At 34.3% G+C, this 18563-nt stretch overlaps 1 protein-coding gene across 22 annotated transcripts in view; it reads right to left on the bottom strand.

The window, feature by feature from the left end:
* The window catches only part of eIF4G1 (eukaryotic translation initiation factor 4G1), a 115120-nt gene that overhangs the window by 20793 nt on the left and 75764 nt on the right, over positions 1–18563 (bottom strand). For 13 of the 22 annotated variants that reach the window (XM_074120369.1, XM_074120368.1, XM_074120370.1 and 10 more), the window contains 3 exons: positions 16933–17463; positions 15898–16567; positions 4632–4865 (listed from right to left, as the gene is read on the bottom strand). In XM_074120369.1, coding sequence (XP_073976470.1) covers positions 4632–4865; positions 15898–16567; positions 16933–17463 — 1435 coding nt within the window. The remainder of the gene's footprint in view (positions 1–4631; positions 4866–15897; positions 16568–16932; positions 17464–18563) is intronic. The other 9 variants (XM_074120377.1, XM_074120375.1, XM_074120382.1 and 6 more) reach the window with 5 other exon arrangements.

The raw sequence follows: 18563 nt of genomic DNA, 5'->3' as shown, positions 1-18563 counted from the left end.
CAGACAACACTGTCCATCACCGGACAGTGAGCTGTAAGAATCTCCTAGGAAGAGAAAATCTAAGGGTCAGCAGCTGGATTCGAACCCGGAACCTCCGCGTGGGAGTCCAGTATGCTAACCACATAGCTAATCCCTTTCCTAAATAATATGCTAATCCCGCGTATTATTATTATTATTGTTTAAGAGTGAGATGCGATGGAGAGGTCTCTGATCTTCATGCAATACAAGGTCGGCGTGCCCACAACCTACGCCGATGGACACCGCCATACTATCTTCCGACCCTTGCAAGTCTCGTAACATTGTCCAAGAACACCTTGAGCTCATAGAAGAGCTTGGTGCAGAACATGGAGGATTAAACTAAACACAACCAAATGTATACAGGTGACATTCACATTACGAAGACAGACCTGCCCTCCCACTAACTATTAAAAATACTGACCTACCGACTTCCACACAGATTCGTTATCTAAGGCTCTAGCTAGATAGCCGTCTAACCTGGAACCCACCACACAAGACTTAAAAGACAAGAACTGAACAGACACTACAGACTACTAAGAAGACTCCTTGGACCGAAATCCTCCATAAACGTACAAAATAAACTTACACTTTACAAAACACTATTACGACCAATATGGACTCGTATGGAGCAGAATTGTGGGGCATCGCCAAACCATCCAATCTATCCAATCTTTGCAGTCTAAAGTCCTTCGCCGAATCGTTAACGCACCATTCTATGTCTCCAACCATCATGATCTCAACATTCCCTATGTAAATGAGTTAACTCCACACCCGATTCCTAAATTTCCACAGCAAACTCTCTGATCACCCAAATCCTCTGGCTGAATCACTATCCACATCGTCCCATCCTGACAATCCTCCATGTCGCTTAAAACGGCGTTGGCCACGTGACCTCATTGCCTCCTAAACCCCCAATAAGTTCCTAGAGAGTTCCAGCGCTGGCTGGTTTCTCTCATCCTGGTTGTGGTACTGAGCCAGCTCAGTGGCACAATCGAATGTTTATTAGTATTTCACTTTTGCTAAATGTATATTTTTGTAAAGTTGCAAATAAATAAATAAATGTAAAAAAAAAAAAAATATTTTTTTAAGAAGCTTGTCTTCCCTAGATTGGAGTAACTTACTCCACAAATTCTTGTAAAAGGATGTAATTCGGAGGCATGGTTTTTAAGTAACTTTTTTTATTCACAGATGGCGGTACCGTAGACCATAAGAATGGTCAGTTCAACGAGATAGTACGACGTACTTGTGCAATCCTAAATTTTTGATTTTTTAATTTGTGAAAATTGCGCGCAAAAAAAAGATCTATTCCAGATGTAATTGTTTAAAATTCAGATTCCATTTTCTGGGATATCATTTAAATTTAAACACAAAAAATCATGGAATAATTTTAAAAAAATACTAATAATAAAATACGTAATACGTGAAGAATGCGTTGGAAAATGGTAAACAAGCGAGTGACTCCCCTTATCTATAATTAGATACATGTTGGGTCCAGTTTAGGAAACGTGAGTTTTTGTTTTTACTAGACGATTGTCGGTGTCATTATCGGCTTTAGTAATCAAAACCACCATTATCATATGATCGTATCTTTTTAGAAGTTACATTTAAAAATCGCCTAAAACGACTTTCTATTAACAAAAAAAGGAGAAAAAAAATTCTCATGAGTTTTAGAAAAATCATGGAATTTCTATTATATGTTTACGATTTGCGACAAAATTTTTAGTGGAGGAAATGGTGACGTCGCAGGACGTCATACTATTTTTCAATGCGTCACTAATTGGTCTTGTGATAGATAATGAATTAATTTTGGCTAGGCGCATGCTGAAAAGGAAGAAATAAAGGAAGAAGAAGAAGGGATGAACCCACTTCCGGGCAAGCTATACTTACAATAGATAAGCGTTTATAGATATTTAGTTACTAAAATTATAAATTTAAATAAATAAAAACAGGTAAGGCAATGGAAGGGATATTTGTGTACCAAGTGAAAGAATTGAAAGGGTTGAGAATCAAAGAACCAAACAAATTGAATTTCCCCCCTCCCACAAAAAAACCTTGTTTTTCACCTTGCTTATAAAAGAAAATCTTGGGAAACTAGTTTTTATTGAAAAATCTAAAAAACTTGGAGAAAACAAAAAAAATCTACGCAATAAGATGTAACCCGTCCGGTGTTAATGGAAACCTTACTGCAGCATCCACCCAGCTGGGGTGGCAGGCACCTATCCTGAGAACTAGCGTTACCTGAAGTTTCCACGAGTTAAGTTGCTCGTAAATTTTTGGGTAAACCTGGTTTTTTTTTTTGCAACACTCAAAAAAGATGTCAAAAATGGATATTTCTGGCAGTAATACCAACATAATCTTAACAAGGTAAACTTCCGTATCCTATTTTACAGAAACTAACCTAAAATAATTTTTTAAAAAAAAAAAACTGTTATAAACTTTAGAAAGTCAAAAAGTAGAGGGGAAGGGAAAAATCAATAGTGGTACTTCCCTTCCGGTAAGATTTTGATCGCCAACTTTCTGGTTTCTGAGTACCGTGGTTTTACAACAACGTGGACACATCGCGAACAGTGAACACTTAAAATACAAAAACACTTGTTTTTTGTTGTCGTTCAGGATGTGAGTAACCTCATGAATTGATATTTTTGCTAGAAAACTATTGCAATTTAGCAAGACCCCTTTACCCATACGTAACTATAGTGACGTATATATATTTATATAATTACTGTTCATTATTTTTGGTGACTGAATCATAGTTTACTATTGTCCTATTGGATGAAAAAAATTAATGCCAGTTTCAGGTCATTATAAACTTTCATTATGCCGCGAGCTTTCGACCAAAGGGACTATAGGTATCTTCTAGGGCTAATTTACAATATACTGTTTTTTTTTTACATCATTAGAGGGGTTGATGTGTCTTCCTGTCTTGGTCTGCTCATGGACTGAAACTGGCATTAATTTTTTTCATCCTAGAGTGACGTATATATATCCATAAATGAGTCTCTTGACCATCTGAATAAAATTGTACTATTTTATTATTGAAGCCCTAAAAATAAGATCGTTTATTCTAAATGAATAGTAGCTCTAAAAGCTATTCATTTGGAATAAACTATTTAGAAACTATATGTAGAGAACACTTTGTTATTTCTTATTATTATCATTTTTTTTTTTTTGTGATTTAAGGCGCGTCAACATCTAAGGTTATTGGCGCCCGGAGCTTTTTTCAGTGCACTGCCCGCCTCCGGACACTGTTCTCTCGTTACAGACAACACTGTCCATCACCGGACAGTGAGCTGTAAGAAGCTCCTAGGAAGAAAAAATCTAAGGGTCAGCAGCTGGACTCGAACCCGGGACCTCCGCGTGGGAGTCCAGTATGCTAACCTCATAGCTAATCCCTTCCCTTATTATTATTATATTTGTATTGTTTTAATATTTTTTTCTATTTACTGTTATTATTATTTTTCTTTCATACTGGAATTGGAACTGTTATTTTAGTTATAATGTCAGTTGCAAATTTATTTTAGTTTATGTATATTATTTACTTTTTAGTATTTAGCACAGAACCCCAGTAATGTGTTAATACACGAAATACAGGATTTTTCTATTCTATTCTGTAAATATTCATCAAGAGGAAGTACTGAGTGTAACAACAACCAGATTTACAAACTTTCAGGTTTTTGTTTAGTTTAAATCTTGCTTATTAAATGATTATAATTAGTAAAAAATACTTGATGAACCTAAGGACTTAAATGTACCTAAAACCTATCATATAATCAGGAATTGTTTTAGGGGGAAAAAATACACTATTCTGTCATAAAAGCATCATAATATAACCTGTGTCAAACTGATAATATTCAAATAGTCTGAATTCTATACCCCTCATGATGAATGAATATCCGAAAATAGTGGAGGAGACACACACAATAAACATGCGTACTAAAGACGGGATTAAATCACCGATCCACCACCACCATCATCACCACCATTGTAGACCTAAAATTAATTGCTAACAATCCATATTGTGTACGAAACTATCACACAGTAAAAAAATCATCGCACCAATAGTGGAAAAGTTTTCAAGAATTTTCTGAAAAATGGAAATCTTGGCCACGAGATTAAAATAACAACAAGTGATAAACCACAATTATGTGTGGAAAGTTCGAAAACTTTTCCCATTTAAATACGAGATTCTAGTGAAGTAATCCATAATAGAAAATTCAAATCCTGATTTCTTTTTATGAAACAAAGTAATTTGAGCTCGACTAAGTTGATAACTGGGGGGTGGTCTCTTAATCAATTATGGTTTAAAAATATTTTTGTTTGATAATATCTTAATTTCCGGTGTAATAGAAGGCAGCATTTATTTTATTACGATGAATTAACAATTTCTGAGCGAAAAATGAAACTAATATGACTAATGTGGTAGTGAGATCGTTACGTTTCCTTGTTACTTCCGTAACTATTTAAATTATCTTATAACTTGGTGAATATTTTAGAACTTTATTATTTTTGTTTTTGTTTTTAAATAATTACAAGAATGTTCTACTTACGAACTTCTGCAATCACCAAAATTAAAAACAATTTTTTTAATAAACTAATCTTTGGAGTGCACCAACCTATGTCTTGGGACGAAGCATTGGATACACCACCTGCACCACCAACACCAACAAAACTTTGCACTATTTGTTCTTCTTCACTATTAACATTATTTACACAAGCATGTTGTTCTCTAGAAGTGTCTCTGGGCCGAGAACCAGCACGATTACTATTGTTGGCATTGTTGCTCTTTCTAGTTCTTGATTTCCTTCTTCGTTTTCTTTCCATAATTTTAGTGGAATTCACATAAATTGCTGTATGAATAATAACAATAATAATGAACGTAAAAAAATAAGAAGAACACTTTTTTTGTTTTTCCTTAATGAGAGAAATGATCATATATTTAGACAGCCTTTAAATAAAAGAAAAACACTTATTTCAAAAAGTGGAATCGAATCAATGAATTTATAGAAGAAGTGTATTCCTTCTTGATATTGAAAGACTCCTGCCAAGTCCCTATAAGTGCATATGATAGCATCAAGGAACGACTATATGCCCCCCTACTGGATGTGTATTAGAAGAGGAACGCTCCGAGCAGGAAGGGTGGGAGAAAGGGGAATGATGACGATTTGGGGGGAGCCCAAGATAGAGAGAGAGCGAAAGAGACCCGCAGTTCTAAAAATAGGTAGGCCCCCCCCCTCGAAACGAGAAATAGAAAAAGGTAATATCCTACTGTCTCTTCGCTAACAGTTTTATTTTATTTTTTTCCCAAGACTCGACTCGCACTTCCCTGTGTACTCTTCAAGTCAGGGAACCCAAACTCCCCTGGTCCGACCGACCGACCGCGCCCCCGCGACCCCATAATGTTGCCAACTCGACCCTGGGCCAAGGATCTTAACATAATGGGGGCTCATGCAAGATTAAATATATATATACACACACACACACACTATTTTAATTGAACAATATCCACTGTCTAATTCTGACACATGCTATGATGCGATACATTTTAAAGGTAAGTGTATTTTTTTGATCGTACTTATTTACTAAAATACACAGGTTTATAGATGAGAAACTGCGGAACAATAGACAAAAAATTAATAACTATTGACCAGTAACCATGGAAACTAATGCTTGCTTTCTACTCCATCACCTAATAATACTCCCTTAAGAGACATGTTTGAACCTGCAAGCTGAAGAATTATATTTCCGTTTTATAATCTCTAAAAACTCTCCAGGATGAAAAAATTATTGCCATTTCAGTTGTGATAAATTCAGGGCTGTGCAACATGGAAGATGATCTAGTCCCTATGTCCGAAAGCTCGGCAGAATAAATTTATCACGACTGAAACTGGCAATTATTTTTTCATACTATTGAAACTATGAATCAGTCACCAAAAAGGAATGAACAACAATAACAATAGTTATTTATTTAACAAGTGCGGAAAGTAGTACTTTTCCTCACACGAGGCAGGGTTTGCACGCACGACCGCCAAAAATAAAGATACAGCATCGGGAGAGGAATATTTGAAAACTAGACAAAAAAAAAACATATATTTTACTTCGTGGGTTTTTTCGAAATTCCGCTTTCCTAAAAAGTTATTAGCGATTGGTGCGTTTTAAATGGATCACCCTGTATATGAATATATGGCCAAATAATATCCATAACTTAACCACAAGATAAATTTCTTGTGGTTATATTACTTTCAGGCTTATCACGACGTTGTTGTGGAGTAAATCTAATCGAACGAAAAAAAATAAGTATTTCTTCTTCCAAGACCCTTAAATATTGTGGATTCATTTTTTTTTAAAAAAATATTGCGAAGATTTGGTGAATAAAACTAGTATTTTTGTTCTTAGGAAAAGTTTAAGATAAATTTGTTGGAACGGAAAAGAAAATTGTGAATTGTGAATATATAGGTTTCGTGACCGTAAATTGTTAAACTTAGGATTCAAGATTGGCGAGGAATCGGTCAAATAAAAAAACAAACTCATCTTCTTGCCAACGTTTCGACAAATATATTGCCCTCTTCTCAGTTTCTGTAATTCAACCAACCCGCATAGCCACGCCCTGAAGAGGACAATATATTTGTCGAAACGTTGGCAAAAAGACGAGTTTGTTTTTTATTTGACCAATTCCTCGCCAATCGTGAATCCTATAAATAGGGGAATTGTTTTAATTATACAAATGCTCGCCAACTAATTCCACAATAATCAGAAATTTACTCCCACTAATGGATTTTCTTAAGAGTAAAGAGGCGATACATAGAACCAAACCATATATTCATGGAAATAGCCATAAAAGTTGAGAGAACGAATGCAAAAAAAGATCATGCATTCTGATGCTGTCGAAAGTGAAGTTATGAACCACTTTAATGAAGTAATAAAACCTGTTGTTGTTACTGCAGCAACTAATTTCGTCACGATCTTGCGCTAAAAGAACTGCATTGATCAGATAGAGCAATTTAACATAAATAACCTAATTCTAACTAAAACAATCTAATGCCATACAATAATACGGGAAAATGATGGTTTTGGTTTTTTCGACCGTTGTTGATGGATGATTTTTGGGGAATAGCGAGGTGCGGTCTTAAATAAAAACAACTTTTTTGCTTTATACCAACGTTTCGGTAATTTTTACTACCTACTTCAGGGTATTATAAAAAGTATGTGAAGTTTGATCAAACTGTATCATCAAACAGTTATAATGATATAACTCTACATTAAACTTCACAAACTTTTTTTATAATACCCTGAAGAAGGTAGTAAAAATTACTGAAACGTTGGAATAAAGCAAAAAAGTTGTATTTATTGATGACCGCACCTCACTATTCCCCAAAAATCAATACAAGAAAAGTTACGATTTCAAAGTCTAACCACCAAAAATTCAGCTATAATCTTTGCTAGCCCAGATGATGATTAGAATTCTAGGCGAGAAGGTGGGTGTAGTATTGTATTTCCTCTAGGCAAGAAGGTGGGTGTAGGATTGTATTTCCTCTAGGCAAGAAGGTGGGTGTAGGATTGTATTTCCTCTAGGCAAGAAGGTGGGTGTAGGATTGTATTTCCTCTAGGCAAGAAGGTGGGTGTAGGATTGTATTTCCTCTAGGCAAGAAGGTGGGTGTAGGATTGTATTTCCTCTAGGCGAGAAGGTGGGTGTAGGATTGTATTTCCTCTAGGCGAGAAGGTGGGTGTAGTACTGTATTTCCTCTGGGCAAGAATAATATCGACTTTTAGTTATTGCTTTCAAAGTTTAGATTTTAAGATTGCACCATTAATAAAATAACATGAAACATGAGTTCACCAAATTATGGGCCCAGATACCCTAAGATTTGTAGGAAGAAATTCACAAAATAAAGATGCAGTAGAAATCCTTGAACATATTATTTAAAAACCCATTTATTTGTTTATATCATGTTTTACTTCAATCAATCAATATAATAAAGTAATTTATTTTTAAAGATGGCGCTCGCTCTTTCATCTGGGTGTGCATGTAAAATAAATAAATAACTCTGCAAATCGCAGGCAGATGGGCAGATGCAAGGGATCTGAATGCAACCTAGCGATCTCTTAAACGGAAGTACCCCTTTACCTGAAATTGAAATTAATTTCTTTCGAGATTTTCCTAAAAGATAGCATTTTCTTTAAATCGTTTAACTTCGTAGTGACGTTGGTTTACAACTTTTTTAAATGAGGAATTTTTCAAGGAAAAATCGATTAAAGAAGGGACTCTTGGGAGAAAGAGAGGGAGAGAGAATATTCCTCTCTCTAAAGTACCATTTCAGTAAAATGTACGACCATGTCTTATATTACAAGAAGGAGCTGAAGTCTTTCTATCGCAACTACCACAAATTACTAACAAGAATTTTTGCCATTTATTTGTTAAGTGAGACCAGCGCCTAGATACGCTATAAGTAACCATGACAATAACTGACCACTAAAAACTCACTAATTGAGGGGAGAAGTTACCCCAGTGATAACACTCCCTAAGTCGTCTCCAGGATTAGCTACTCTCTTCACAGAAGAGAAAATCGCGAGGCCACTGACTGATTTTAATCGTCTGGGAGGATGATCTGAAAGGTGATGAGAGGATAAATGGCGGACGAGAGGATTGGTGGAATGAGAGTGATGAAGTTCTGATGAAAACTTTTGTAACGAGTAAGGAGCAACCTGGACCTACAAACGGAATTTCCCAAGCCTGTGTGGATAGTTAGATTGGAAACGTAAAATGGATAGTGCGGAGAAATTTTAGACTGAAGCGATTGAATTCGTTGAAGATTGGAGCGTTTCGTTGAACCCCACAGTTCAATACCAAGTACGTCCAGACGACGGGTTTTAGTATAGAATTGTATAAATCAGTCGTTTTCAAAAAATGAACTTCTAAATTCTTGCTTAAACTTCCAAATTTAGATCAAAAGTTTTGTATTTGAATAATTTTTAAATGTCAACAACTCAAGAATTATCATAAAATGTTTTAAAAAGAAACTCATATGGTAAAATCAATGTTAAATACGTTAACAGAGTTGGTAGTCAAGATATTTTTAAGAGTAAATCTTATTTTTCTGTTCTCAAAATTGTGATTGAATATCTTCTTCCAATTAAGTCCCCAAAATGAAGACAACAATTCAATTAAAATCACTCACAAATCTGTAACCTGAACATGGCATGTTAGAACATGAAAATAGCGTATTTTTCTTTTTTTTTTTAATAAATATTTTAGGAAGACTTTCGTCTTTTTATTTTAACTCTACGTCTTGGTTATTTCTTTTTCTTCTTTGCAATTTCGATTAATGAAATACATTGACCTCACTAGATGAATGTACAATCAGGGCAAGGAGTACACGTGCTCAAATACAAAGTTGGTCGGTCCTATTCTTTAAATATATAACGTGATTTTTAGTTGTTTCATATTGTGCCTTTTTTTAACAATTTCTTTGAGTAGTTTAATCTGAATTCTAGGAAGTTGAAGTCTCTAAATATTGGCGAAACAACGAGAAATCGTGTAAATATGTAAAGAAATTAAAATGAAAAAATAAAAATAGAAATTCAGACGCAGGTTTTCCGCAACGTGCCCGAAAATGTAATCTTTTTCAATGTAGCTAAGTAACATAATGTAATAATTTGTAAAAAAATAAATTTACAGAAAATGAAATGATAAAAACTAAATCATTTTTATCAATAGGAATAATAATCAAGCAAATAATATCACTATAATCACGGTTTGACCTTTTAAAAATTTAATAGGTCAAAGAGGGGCTTTTTTTTACTGTATTCCGATCAATATTAAATATTTTATAAATCTTATAAAGGTAACAAGGAAACTGATCATATTTCATATTCAGTATATAATCCAGTCCCTCTTCTCCTCTTAAATGGTTCACCTTCTTCAAAATTTAAAATCAAAATTTTGGAAAATTTACTTAGGAATAGTCGAATCTACAAAGCAAATGGTATCTTACACGGACGGTCACAATCTCCCGACTTGACACGAGAATTGACCGAATAATGTGTGTTCAAGACAGATGAATGAATGAATGAGGATGATTGATTTCCAAGATACTATTATGAAATTCAAGCTTCAATTATGGCAAAGTGGATTTTAGGAAAAACTGTCCAAATGACAGAAAGAATTTTAGAATCACTTATCACTCGGAAAACATCAATTTAGTGGACGAGTAGCCATTGTGCTATAATAATCCCCCAGTTAGTTAACGAGGAAATGTGCTATTCAAGCATACTTATCACACATCTAAGTGTAGAATGTTGTTAGCTTGGAAAATATGATTTTAAAAGTAATTAAGGCATTAGCAGAACTTTCATTAATTTGTGAAAAAATCAAATCTGACCCCGAAATTGTTGGATAGGGGGAAAAAGAAAACTTCGTAATTTAAAGCCTGACAGATTATGGATCCAGATTAAATGATAGTTTGCTGATAGTTACCAAGATTCTGGACAGATGTTTTCTGGTGGAGGGTGGGGGGAGCGGAACAGCTGTTTCCCAGATGAAGGTAAAGTATAACTAGTCAATCCTCAAAATTCTGGGTAAATTTAATCAAGCATCAAAAGTAACCTATTCTTACTACATTGTTAACATGTAGAAAGCATTTCTTAAATTTGATTTAAATAAAAGTAATAGGCATTTCCGAGAAGTACAAAATTTTTTAGAAAAAAAAAAAAAAATTTGGAGCCAATCATGAGGAAATCCGATGAGAGATTGTGTGAGATGATCAGATAAAAAGACACATTCGGCATTGATGCTAAATATATTCATCCATATCTCTTAAACGCTCTGAACTCTACACGCAATAGATTCTTTACAAAGCCAAGAAAAAAAAGTAGTTCTAATATTCTTATCTAAATGAGAGTAGAACAAAAGAAAACACTCAGCATCACTTAGATTTTAGCTTTATCCTGTATTGAAGTACACGCATTCAAGCTCTGCAGTCGAAAAAAGAAAGTTAATTCTTTACCAAGCAGAATTTAGACACAAATACAAGAAAGATATATCAAAATAAGAAGTTTGATTAGATTTTATTGTCACATGAATTTCCATAGAAGACCTAATACCTAATACGCAGAGCAAATGATCTCAACAGCTCCTATGTATCGACATTCATACTCGTATGAATCCATTACAAGAATAAATATTTTCTTAAAATAAACAAAATAATCTATAAATCCGCCAACTGTTTAATTCACTCGAAAAGCCAACTGATGCAACAAATTGCATTTTACTATTTATTTGGAACAATGATTATGTACTACCTAGTAAAATTATTTTCCTACTTTAGTTTAAATGATTTGTATACCCATTACTACAACCCACTCAATTCAAATATTAAAAATATTCAAAATTTTTTTAAGCTAAAATTAAGCGTATAAAGAAAATAAAAATAATCTCCACTCTTGACAGCACCTCCAGAGAGAGACATCACTATTCTAATTAATAATATATTTGAATATTTTCAACTTCAAAAACAAATAATAATAAAATATATATATAAATAACAATATCACTGTTACATATCTCAAGGTAAGGTTAAATATATATATTTTTTTTTGTGGTCTAGATAAGGCAATCTTACATACAAGATATACTACTATTAAGTTGAAACTTATTTAATTATAAAAGCCATATGTGCCGAGCAGAACACTTTGTGACTTTGACCTACAATGGTTTAATTTTTAAAAAAGATGGGGAAAGTGTGGACAAAGATTTTCCCCAAATAAGGGATTTGGAAAAACAACAAAAGTATTACAAGTACACTATGAAAAATGTGAAGAAGCGTTAAGATGTACGGCGGAATGGCTTGAGATAAAAGAGAAAGAAGCTAGGATGCTGTACTACTACATTGAATTTTCTAATCAGTTCTAAAATTCATTTAAATGTTATATAATCAATAATCTACGTCAATAAATCATTATAAAATATTGTTAGTTTTATGTTAACAATTAATTGAACATGAACAACCTACAAACATATCTAAACTGGGAACTTGATGTCTTCTAATTTCTTTTAAAAGAAGGAATTTACTACACAGAACGTTTGTTGTAACAAGTGCACTTTTTTTTTTAATAAAAAAATATATATGAAACATATGCTTGACGCAATTAATATTTTACAAAAACCAAAAACTGATCTGGGGAAAAAAATAAACTGAAGTGGGGGATTTGCAAATAGGTCATTACTGACCAATGCAAGGCAAAATAAAAATAAAAAAAAAAACCTATGCACCTACACAAAAACACTTTTTACTTAAGTTTTTTACACAATTACTTAGATGGAACACCTTTTTCGGTGAAACTAGCTGGGGAGAGGTGGAGGGTTAAACATTTTTTCGAAAAATTTGATAGCAGTTAGTGGATTTCTTGTAAAAGTAACGAATTAGAAGGATGTTTAAATTTTCGTAGTGATGAAATATTTAAAAATGGATGAGGCAAAACTTTCTTTTGAAAAAGAATCATAGCATTTTTTTAAAAAAAGAAGAAAAACATATCGTATTAATAGAAACTGCAAAACCATGATTCTATCCTTGACACAGTGTAATGAAAATACTTTCTAAGAGTGTGTTATACGATGTATCGTATGTATTGGTGTTTAGAAATGATTTAGACTCTGAGAGTTCACAAATTGTAATGTTTGTTTCTTTTCTTTTTACTGTTTGTATATGAATTTAAATAATAAGTAAAGGAAAGGTCCAAGGGTAACCTTTTTTTCCCTCTATCCATCTATTCTCTGTAGATAAAAATAGGCGACAGGAAACAGAATATTATGAATTAAAACATGAGCTACTAATGAATATTTTACAATGTTGATACGGCTTATTTTATTTTAAATTTCTTTATTTACCTCTTTTTTTCCCCATGGTAATAATATATATTTATAGTTTTCTGTTCATTTAAAGCAATCCTTCTCTTTGGTCTTCACTTAAAACTGTTTTCTTTTTTTTGTGAACAGGACACTTTCTTTATTTGGGGGGAAGGTATCACACAAAGATAGTACATTTTTTCGATTTTATTTCTATTTCACATTCACGTATGAAAAAAAAAAAAAAATTCTAATCACAATAACTTTCTTGATAGAATTCAATAGATCACGAAACAATTCGACTTACATAATTACAAAGAATAATTTTTTGAATATTATAACCCCCCCAAAAAAAATAAGTTAATCAACCTAAGAAACAACCGTATTTAAATCTAGATTAACACGTGCATTCCCAGACAGACTGACTGGTAGGTAGCTAACAGCTAATGTCGCCTAGTCCCATGAGGGTTCAGCCAAAGTAATGGCCGTAACAGTGCAGGCAACCTAACACAATCTCTTAAAAGAAATTTCCCTGTCAATTTTTCTTTAAGTGTTTTTTTTTTTTATTCTTCTACTTTCGATTCAATTAAAAATTAAATATTATTTGTTTTTAAGAAACGCGTAAAGTAATTAGGCATTTTCTTTTTTAAATTAAAAATAATAAGGTCCTTAATTAGTAGCACAATTTTAATTAATAATTTCAAATAACCTTCACTTATACTCAACCCTGCTTTTCTCTTCTATTTTTAATTGCCCAACCCTCATTATATGTGTCTGAAAGCCTGACGATTTTATTTCAGCAAATAATTTGATTAGAAATTCAAATTCCATTCTCGTACAAATAACAGGGTATCTTTTGATTGAAACCTTAGTCAACTAGCGTTTGGTATTCCGAAAATCCAATTCTGATGTCCCACGAAAAAAAAAGGAAATCATACCAACAGTAAGTAATGAAAACAGTTAATTATTCTCGAACGCATCCAGCAACAGATCATAAATCAAAATGGAGTGATAGAAGTCTACAATATCTTCTTACCTATCTTATGTTTGTGATCAGGGTGTATCGTTTCAATATATGTTATATAAAAGTAAATACTGATTAGTTCTATACTACCCAGCAAAAGGTACATATTTCTGCTACATATTATTTCTTTGCATTTCAAGACAAACTTTAAGACAAAAAGTACAAGATTATTAACTGCAGTTTAATTACAAATTAAAAGACGAATTAATAAAAGCCTTCTTCGGATCACGGACTATTGAGATTTGAGCTGGAAGAATTTATGTTGAAATAAATATAGAATATTATACGCATTTTTGGACAACTTTTTGAATATTCCGACATTAGTGAATACAAAATTTATGGTACGCAACAAATTTAAGTTAAAAATGAAATGGTATACCTTTCCTAGTTTTGTTTCAATTATTGTAACTAAATTTTTCTCAGTTAGTGTTGCTAAGGAAAATATCTAAAGAAAATTTATTAGAAACTCTACAAAAAGATTCGTGAACCACTACTCTTAGGTGATTTTTGAAATAGAAAGATTGATGTGAACCCTCGAATTTTACAATAAAGTCGACTTTTACTCGATAAATACAATCCCTTAAAGTTTCCTATTCTAAAAGCAAAGAACCCAATGCTGATTGAGAACAAGGTGAAGATGATAAAGATTATATGAAGAAAGTTAAGTGAGCATTAACTTTAATAAAAACATATGATAATGTGGTAATAAGTGACCATACATAAAATATCTTGGCTTGTATCTCTAAATGAATAGTAACGGGTTATCGCCGATTAAAAAACGTTCCATTTATTACACCCTATCCTATTGTACCAGCCTTGACCAACAGCATTTAGTTTAAGACACTATCATTTCAAGAGTAAGTACTATGCAGAAACTTAGAAAGAGTATTGGCAAGAAAATGCAGAAAAAAGAAGCAACTGTGATGTGGTTTTTCTACAGTCGATCGAAATTCGAAATCGAAAACAAGAAGAAATTAAATAACAAAAATAATGACCCTTGAAATCAGTGCTAAAAGTGTCTCTGAAAAAAAAGAAAGTCGAATGGTTCAGAACCACCATTAGATGAGATTGAAAGAAAATACGAGTTTTCAAAGCTAGCGGCTACGGTGAAACCCAACTTGGTCGATTGCAAAGAGTCCTAGCCAGAATTAACTGAAAAAAATACAATGGATAGTGGGATAGTAGGTTCCTGGACGTAAGAATATGTAAATATTGTACCTACTAATAATTATTATCACAGGAGAATAAAGAATTCAACAAAGCAATGAAAATGAGAGTAAAGTAATTTAAGAAAAATTTTGTTTACAAAAAATAAAATTAAAAAGATTTCAAGATTTTTTATAAAAATAGGAGAAACAGAAAGTTGTATTTAGTTTATAAGAAAGGCCTTTTTTTTTTTATCTACAAAATTACATAATGTCATTTACGTATTGTGTCAATATTATTGCAAAATATTGTGATATATTTCAAAAACTGGTTTAATAAACAACACAAATCGATTTTATAATCGATAAAATTCAAACAGAATAGTTAAAACGGAAATTTCTTAGGAGCGTGCTCTCTAGCTTTAAATCTAAATTTAACTAATTTGTTGAAATCCTGATGAAATATTTGCAAGCGGAAATGATTAATTATAGTTTTATTGAAAGTGTTATTTTTTTTATATTAATAAAAAGGTCCTCTTTGAGGGAAAAAGATATCATTTTCTAAAAAAATACTTTACCGAATGTTACGTTCTAAGAAGAATCCTAGTACTATGGCCATCTGACACCACAATTGTTTTCTCGTTAGATGAATAAGAGGAAGTTAAAAAAAATGAATTATATTCGCGTCCGGGACAAAAACAATGTTGCTGAGATACTGCGTAACCTACCGTGATTTAAATGCACATAATGCGCATTTTTGAAAACAAGAACTTGAGAGCAATATATATATATGGCAATCCGCAATGTCTTGAGAAACAACGGTCAATAGGATAGTATTCATTCTAAAAAAAATCAAAAATAAAGTAAATTACCTGAAAGAGACCCGTGTGAGGACGATGTATGCGAAGATGAATGCGAATGTGTTGAACTAGCGGCCGTGGAAGTTTCATTTACATCGGTTTCTCCGTTGGTTTCTTTCTGTTCCATGGGCGAAGAACTGGACACACTAGTGCCACCTCCTCCAACAGCCACATTACTACTAGATTTCAGCTGCTGTTGTTGTTGCTGTTGCTGCTGCTGGGCCTGCTGTTGGAATTGTTGTTGTTGTTGGCTAACGAAATTTTTAACATCAATTGTATCAGCAAATGAAAACTTGTGCGGAGGTGGTTGTGAAACCACCACTGGTGTAGTAGGTAGCGTCTGTGATGATACTGGTGTCACAATTTGTTCCCTTTTAGCAGCAGCCGCCGCCATTGGTGGTGTCTCTTTCTGGAGTACAGATTGAGCTGAACTTGGAGGCGGAAGTGATTGCTGCTGCTGCTGTTGTTGTTGTTGTTGCTGCAGCTGCTGCTGGACGGGCGATGGTACAGCAGCAGGAGCTAATTGAACCACTACACTACCACTAATAGCTGTAGAAGACGTTGGTGGGTATTGTTGGCTAGAAATGTTCGGCGGAGGAGACGAAGCAGCTATCGGAGGAGCCGGTCTGCGGCTATCTTTCTTTGACTTTCCACTTTTTGCTTCAGCACTTTCCTGTAACAACTATAATTAATATACTAAAGCTTTACTTTTGGTGTTGAGAGCACAATGCGCAACCAGCAATTTTTTTTTTAGCAACAGCTACAGTTTGCTATTTGGAAGAGATTGAAGCCATTCCAGAAATAGATAGGGAAATTGGTCGCTTCATTAGAAAAACCATTCTTAAACTGCCAGGAAAAGAAAACTTTTGACAGTTTTTGAAAGGGGCAAATCCTTTTTAATAAATAGATAACACCTTTTAATGGATTTAATACAAAATTAAATTCAGAAACTAGTAAAAACTCTAAATAACTATTATTTTTATAAAATTAACAGTCATTTTAAAGAATTCAGAAGAAGATTTGAGAAAGTTGCCACCATCCACTTACTTGCTGTTGAGAATGTTGTAAAGTTTGTTGTGGTGCAGGTTTCCTTGCGGGACTTGAGGCAGGTGGTACGGACACAATATGCTGTGTCGTCGGCCTGTGTAGATCAACGGCCGGTGAATTAGTTTGCGCAGAAACTATAGGTATTGACTGGGTTGGAGGCGGTTGTGGAGTATTTATAACAGGCTGATGTTGTTGTGGTTGTTGTAGTTGTTGAATGGGCGGCTGGAGTGGAGCATGGTGGAGTTGTTGAAGATGCTGCTGTTCTACGACAATAGGCGCCGCCGCACTGGACGAGATTGGCGGCGGAGGTGTTGGTGTGCCTGGGGGTGGAGCTTGAGGGCCGTTGGACAATATAACGATAGAAGGGTTGGGCGAGAGGTCCTCCGAAGAAGGAATAGCAGTGGATGATGATGGACTAGGTATGGCCGCTGACTGGACTGGAGGCGGAGTCTCGGTGACAGCCGGAGCCACTTGCATTCCGATACTTTCCGTTGCCACGGCTGCCACTCTTGCCGCAAATTCTGCTGCTACCTACACGTAAAATAAATTTTTGATCAAACATTCACTTTATATCCACCTTCACCAACAGATATAAGATCTGTGAGTCAAAGAGCAAGTCTCAGTGAAGACAAAGTTCTCTACGTCAATAGAAGCACAATGACACATTCAGAGCGGTTGAGACGTGGATTATGCTCTATCATATTCTCTTTGATGCGGCCTTACCCAGAAATAATTGTACCTTTTGATGATGGTAAATCCCTGCAAACAGAGTTAGATATGGTTACGAGAGAAATTTATGTTTGAATTGAGTCGCCAATTTGCGCTGGTTGTGGTGAGTCCAATGAGACTGTGCGGCACTTTGTAGAGGTGTGTCCCCGTTTATTCTAAAACTAGATTTCTCGTCTTCGGAAGGTCAAATGTCTTCCTACCGAAGATTGTAGCATCTGGTAATCTTAACGAACTTTCTAGGTTTATTCAGTGCACTGGGCGATTGAGTCGCCATGCTCCCTAGCGTCCTGTTGCTACTTTATTAGTTTATTGTATTGGCATCTGGCAACGTTTAGCCGGATTTGTTGTTTTAATACCCCGGTATCTCTCTTGAGTTGAGCGGTAGGCGGGGAACAATAGGCATTTTGGATTGCCTGCGTGCCTTCCCCTTTTTGGTGGAACCGCCGTTCTAATACAATCTACAATCATACTCTCTTATATTTTTATTTTTTAGAAATGTCAATGAAAGCCTGGTGCTTTTTTCAGTACGCTGTCGATCTATACATGTGCTTTGTCGTTACACACACCACTGTGTGTGTGAGTTGTAAAAGAAGCTCGCAAAAGGCGAAAATCTAAGGGTCTGCAGCTGGATTCGATCCGGGAACGCTAAACACCTAGGTAATCCCTTCTGGCAGAAAAAAGTGATACCCAAAATATATAAAGTGAAGAAGACTTAATTAGCTACACAGAAATCGTTCCTAAATTATATATTGCGTGCCAAAAAAGGATCGCAATTAATTTAGTATTGGTTCACGTAGCTACGTTTACCAGAAATGCATATTGTTGATGTATCGCTGCAAAGACCGTGACTTTTGCCAAAAAATTATAGAAAAGAAGCTATTTTTAAAACCGAAGCTGAAATT

This window comes from Rhodnius prolixus, unplaced genomic scaffold, assembly GCF_049639745.1.
Source record: "Rhodnius prolixus isolate KJV_2025 unplaced genomic scaffold, Rpr scaffold_2, whole genome shotgun sequence".
Lineage (NCBI taxonomy): Eukaryota > Metazoa > Arthropoda > Insecta > Hemiptera > Reduviidae > Rhodnius > Rhodnius prolixus.
The sequence above is the reverse complement of the archived record's forward strand: the minus strand, read 5'-3'. Positions and strand labels throughout refer to the sequence as shown.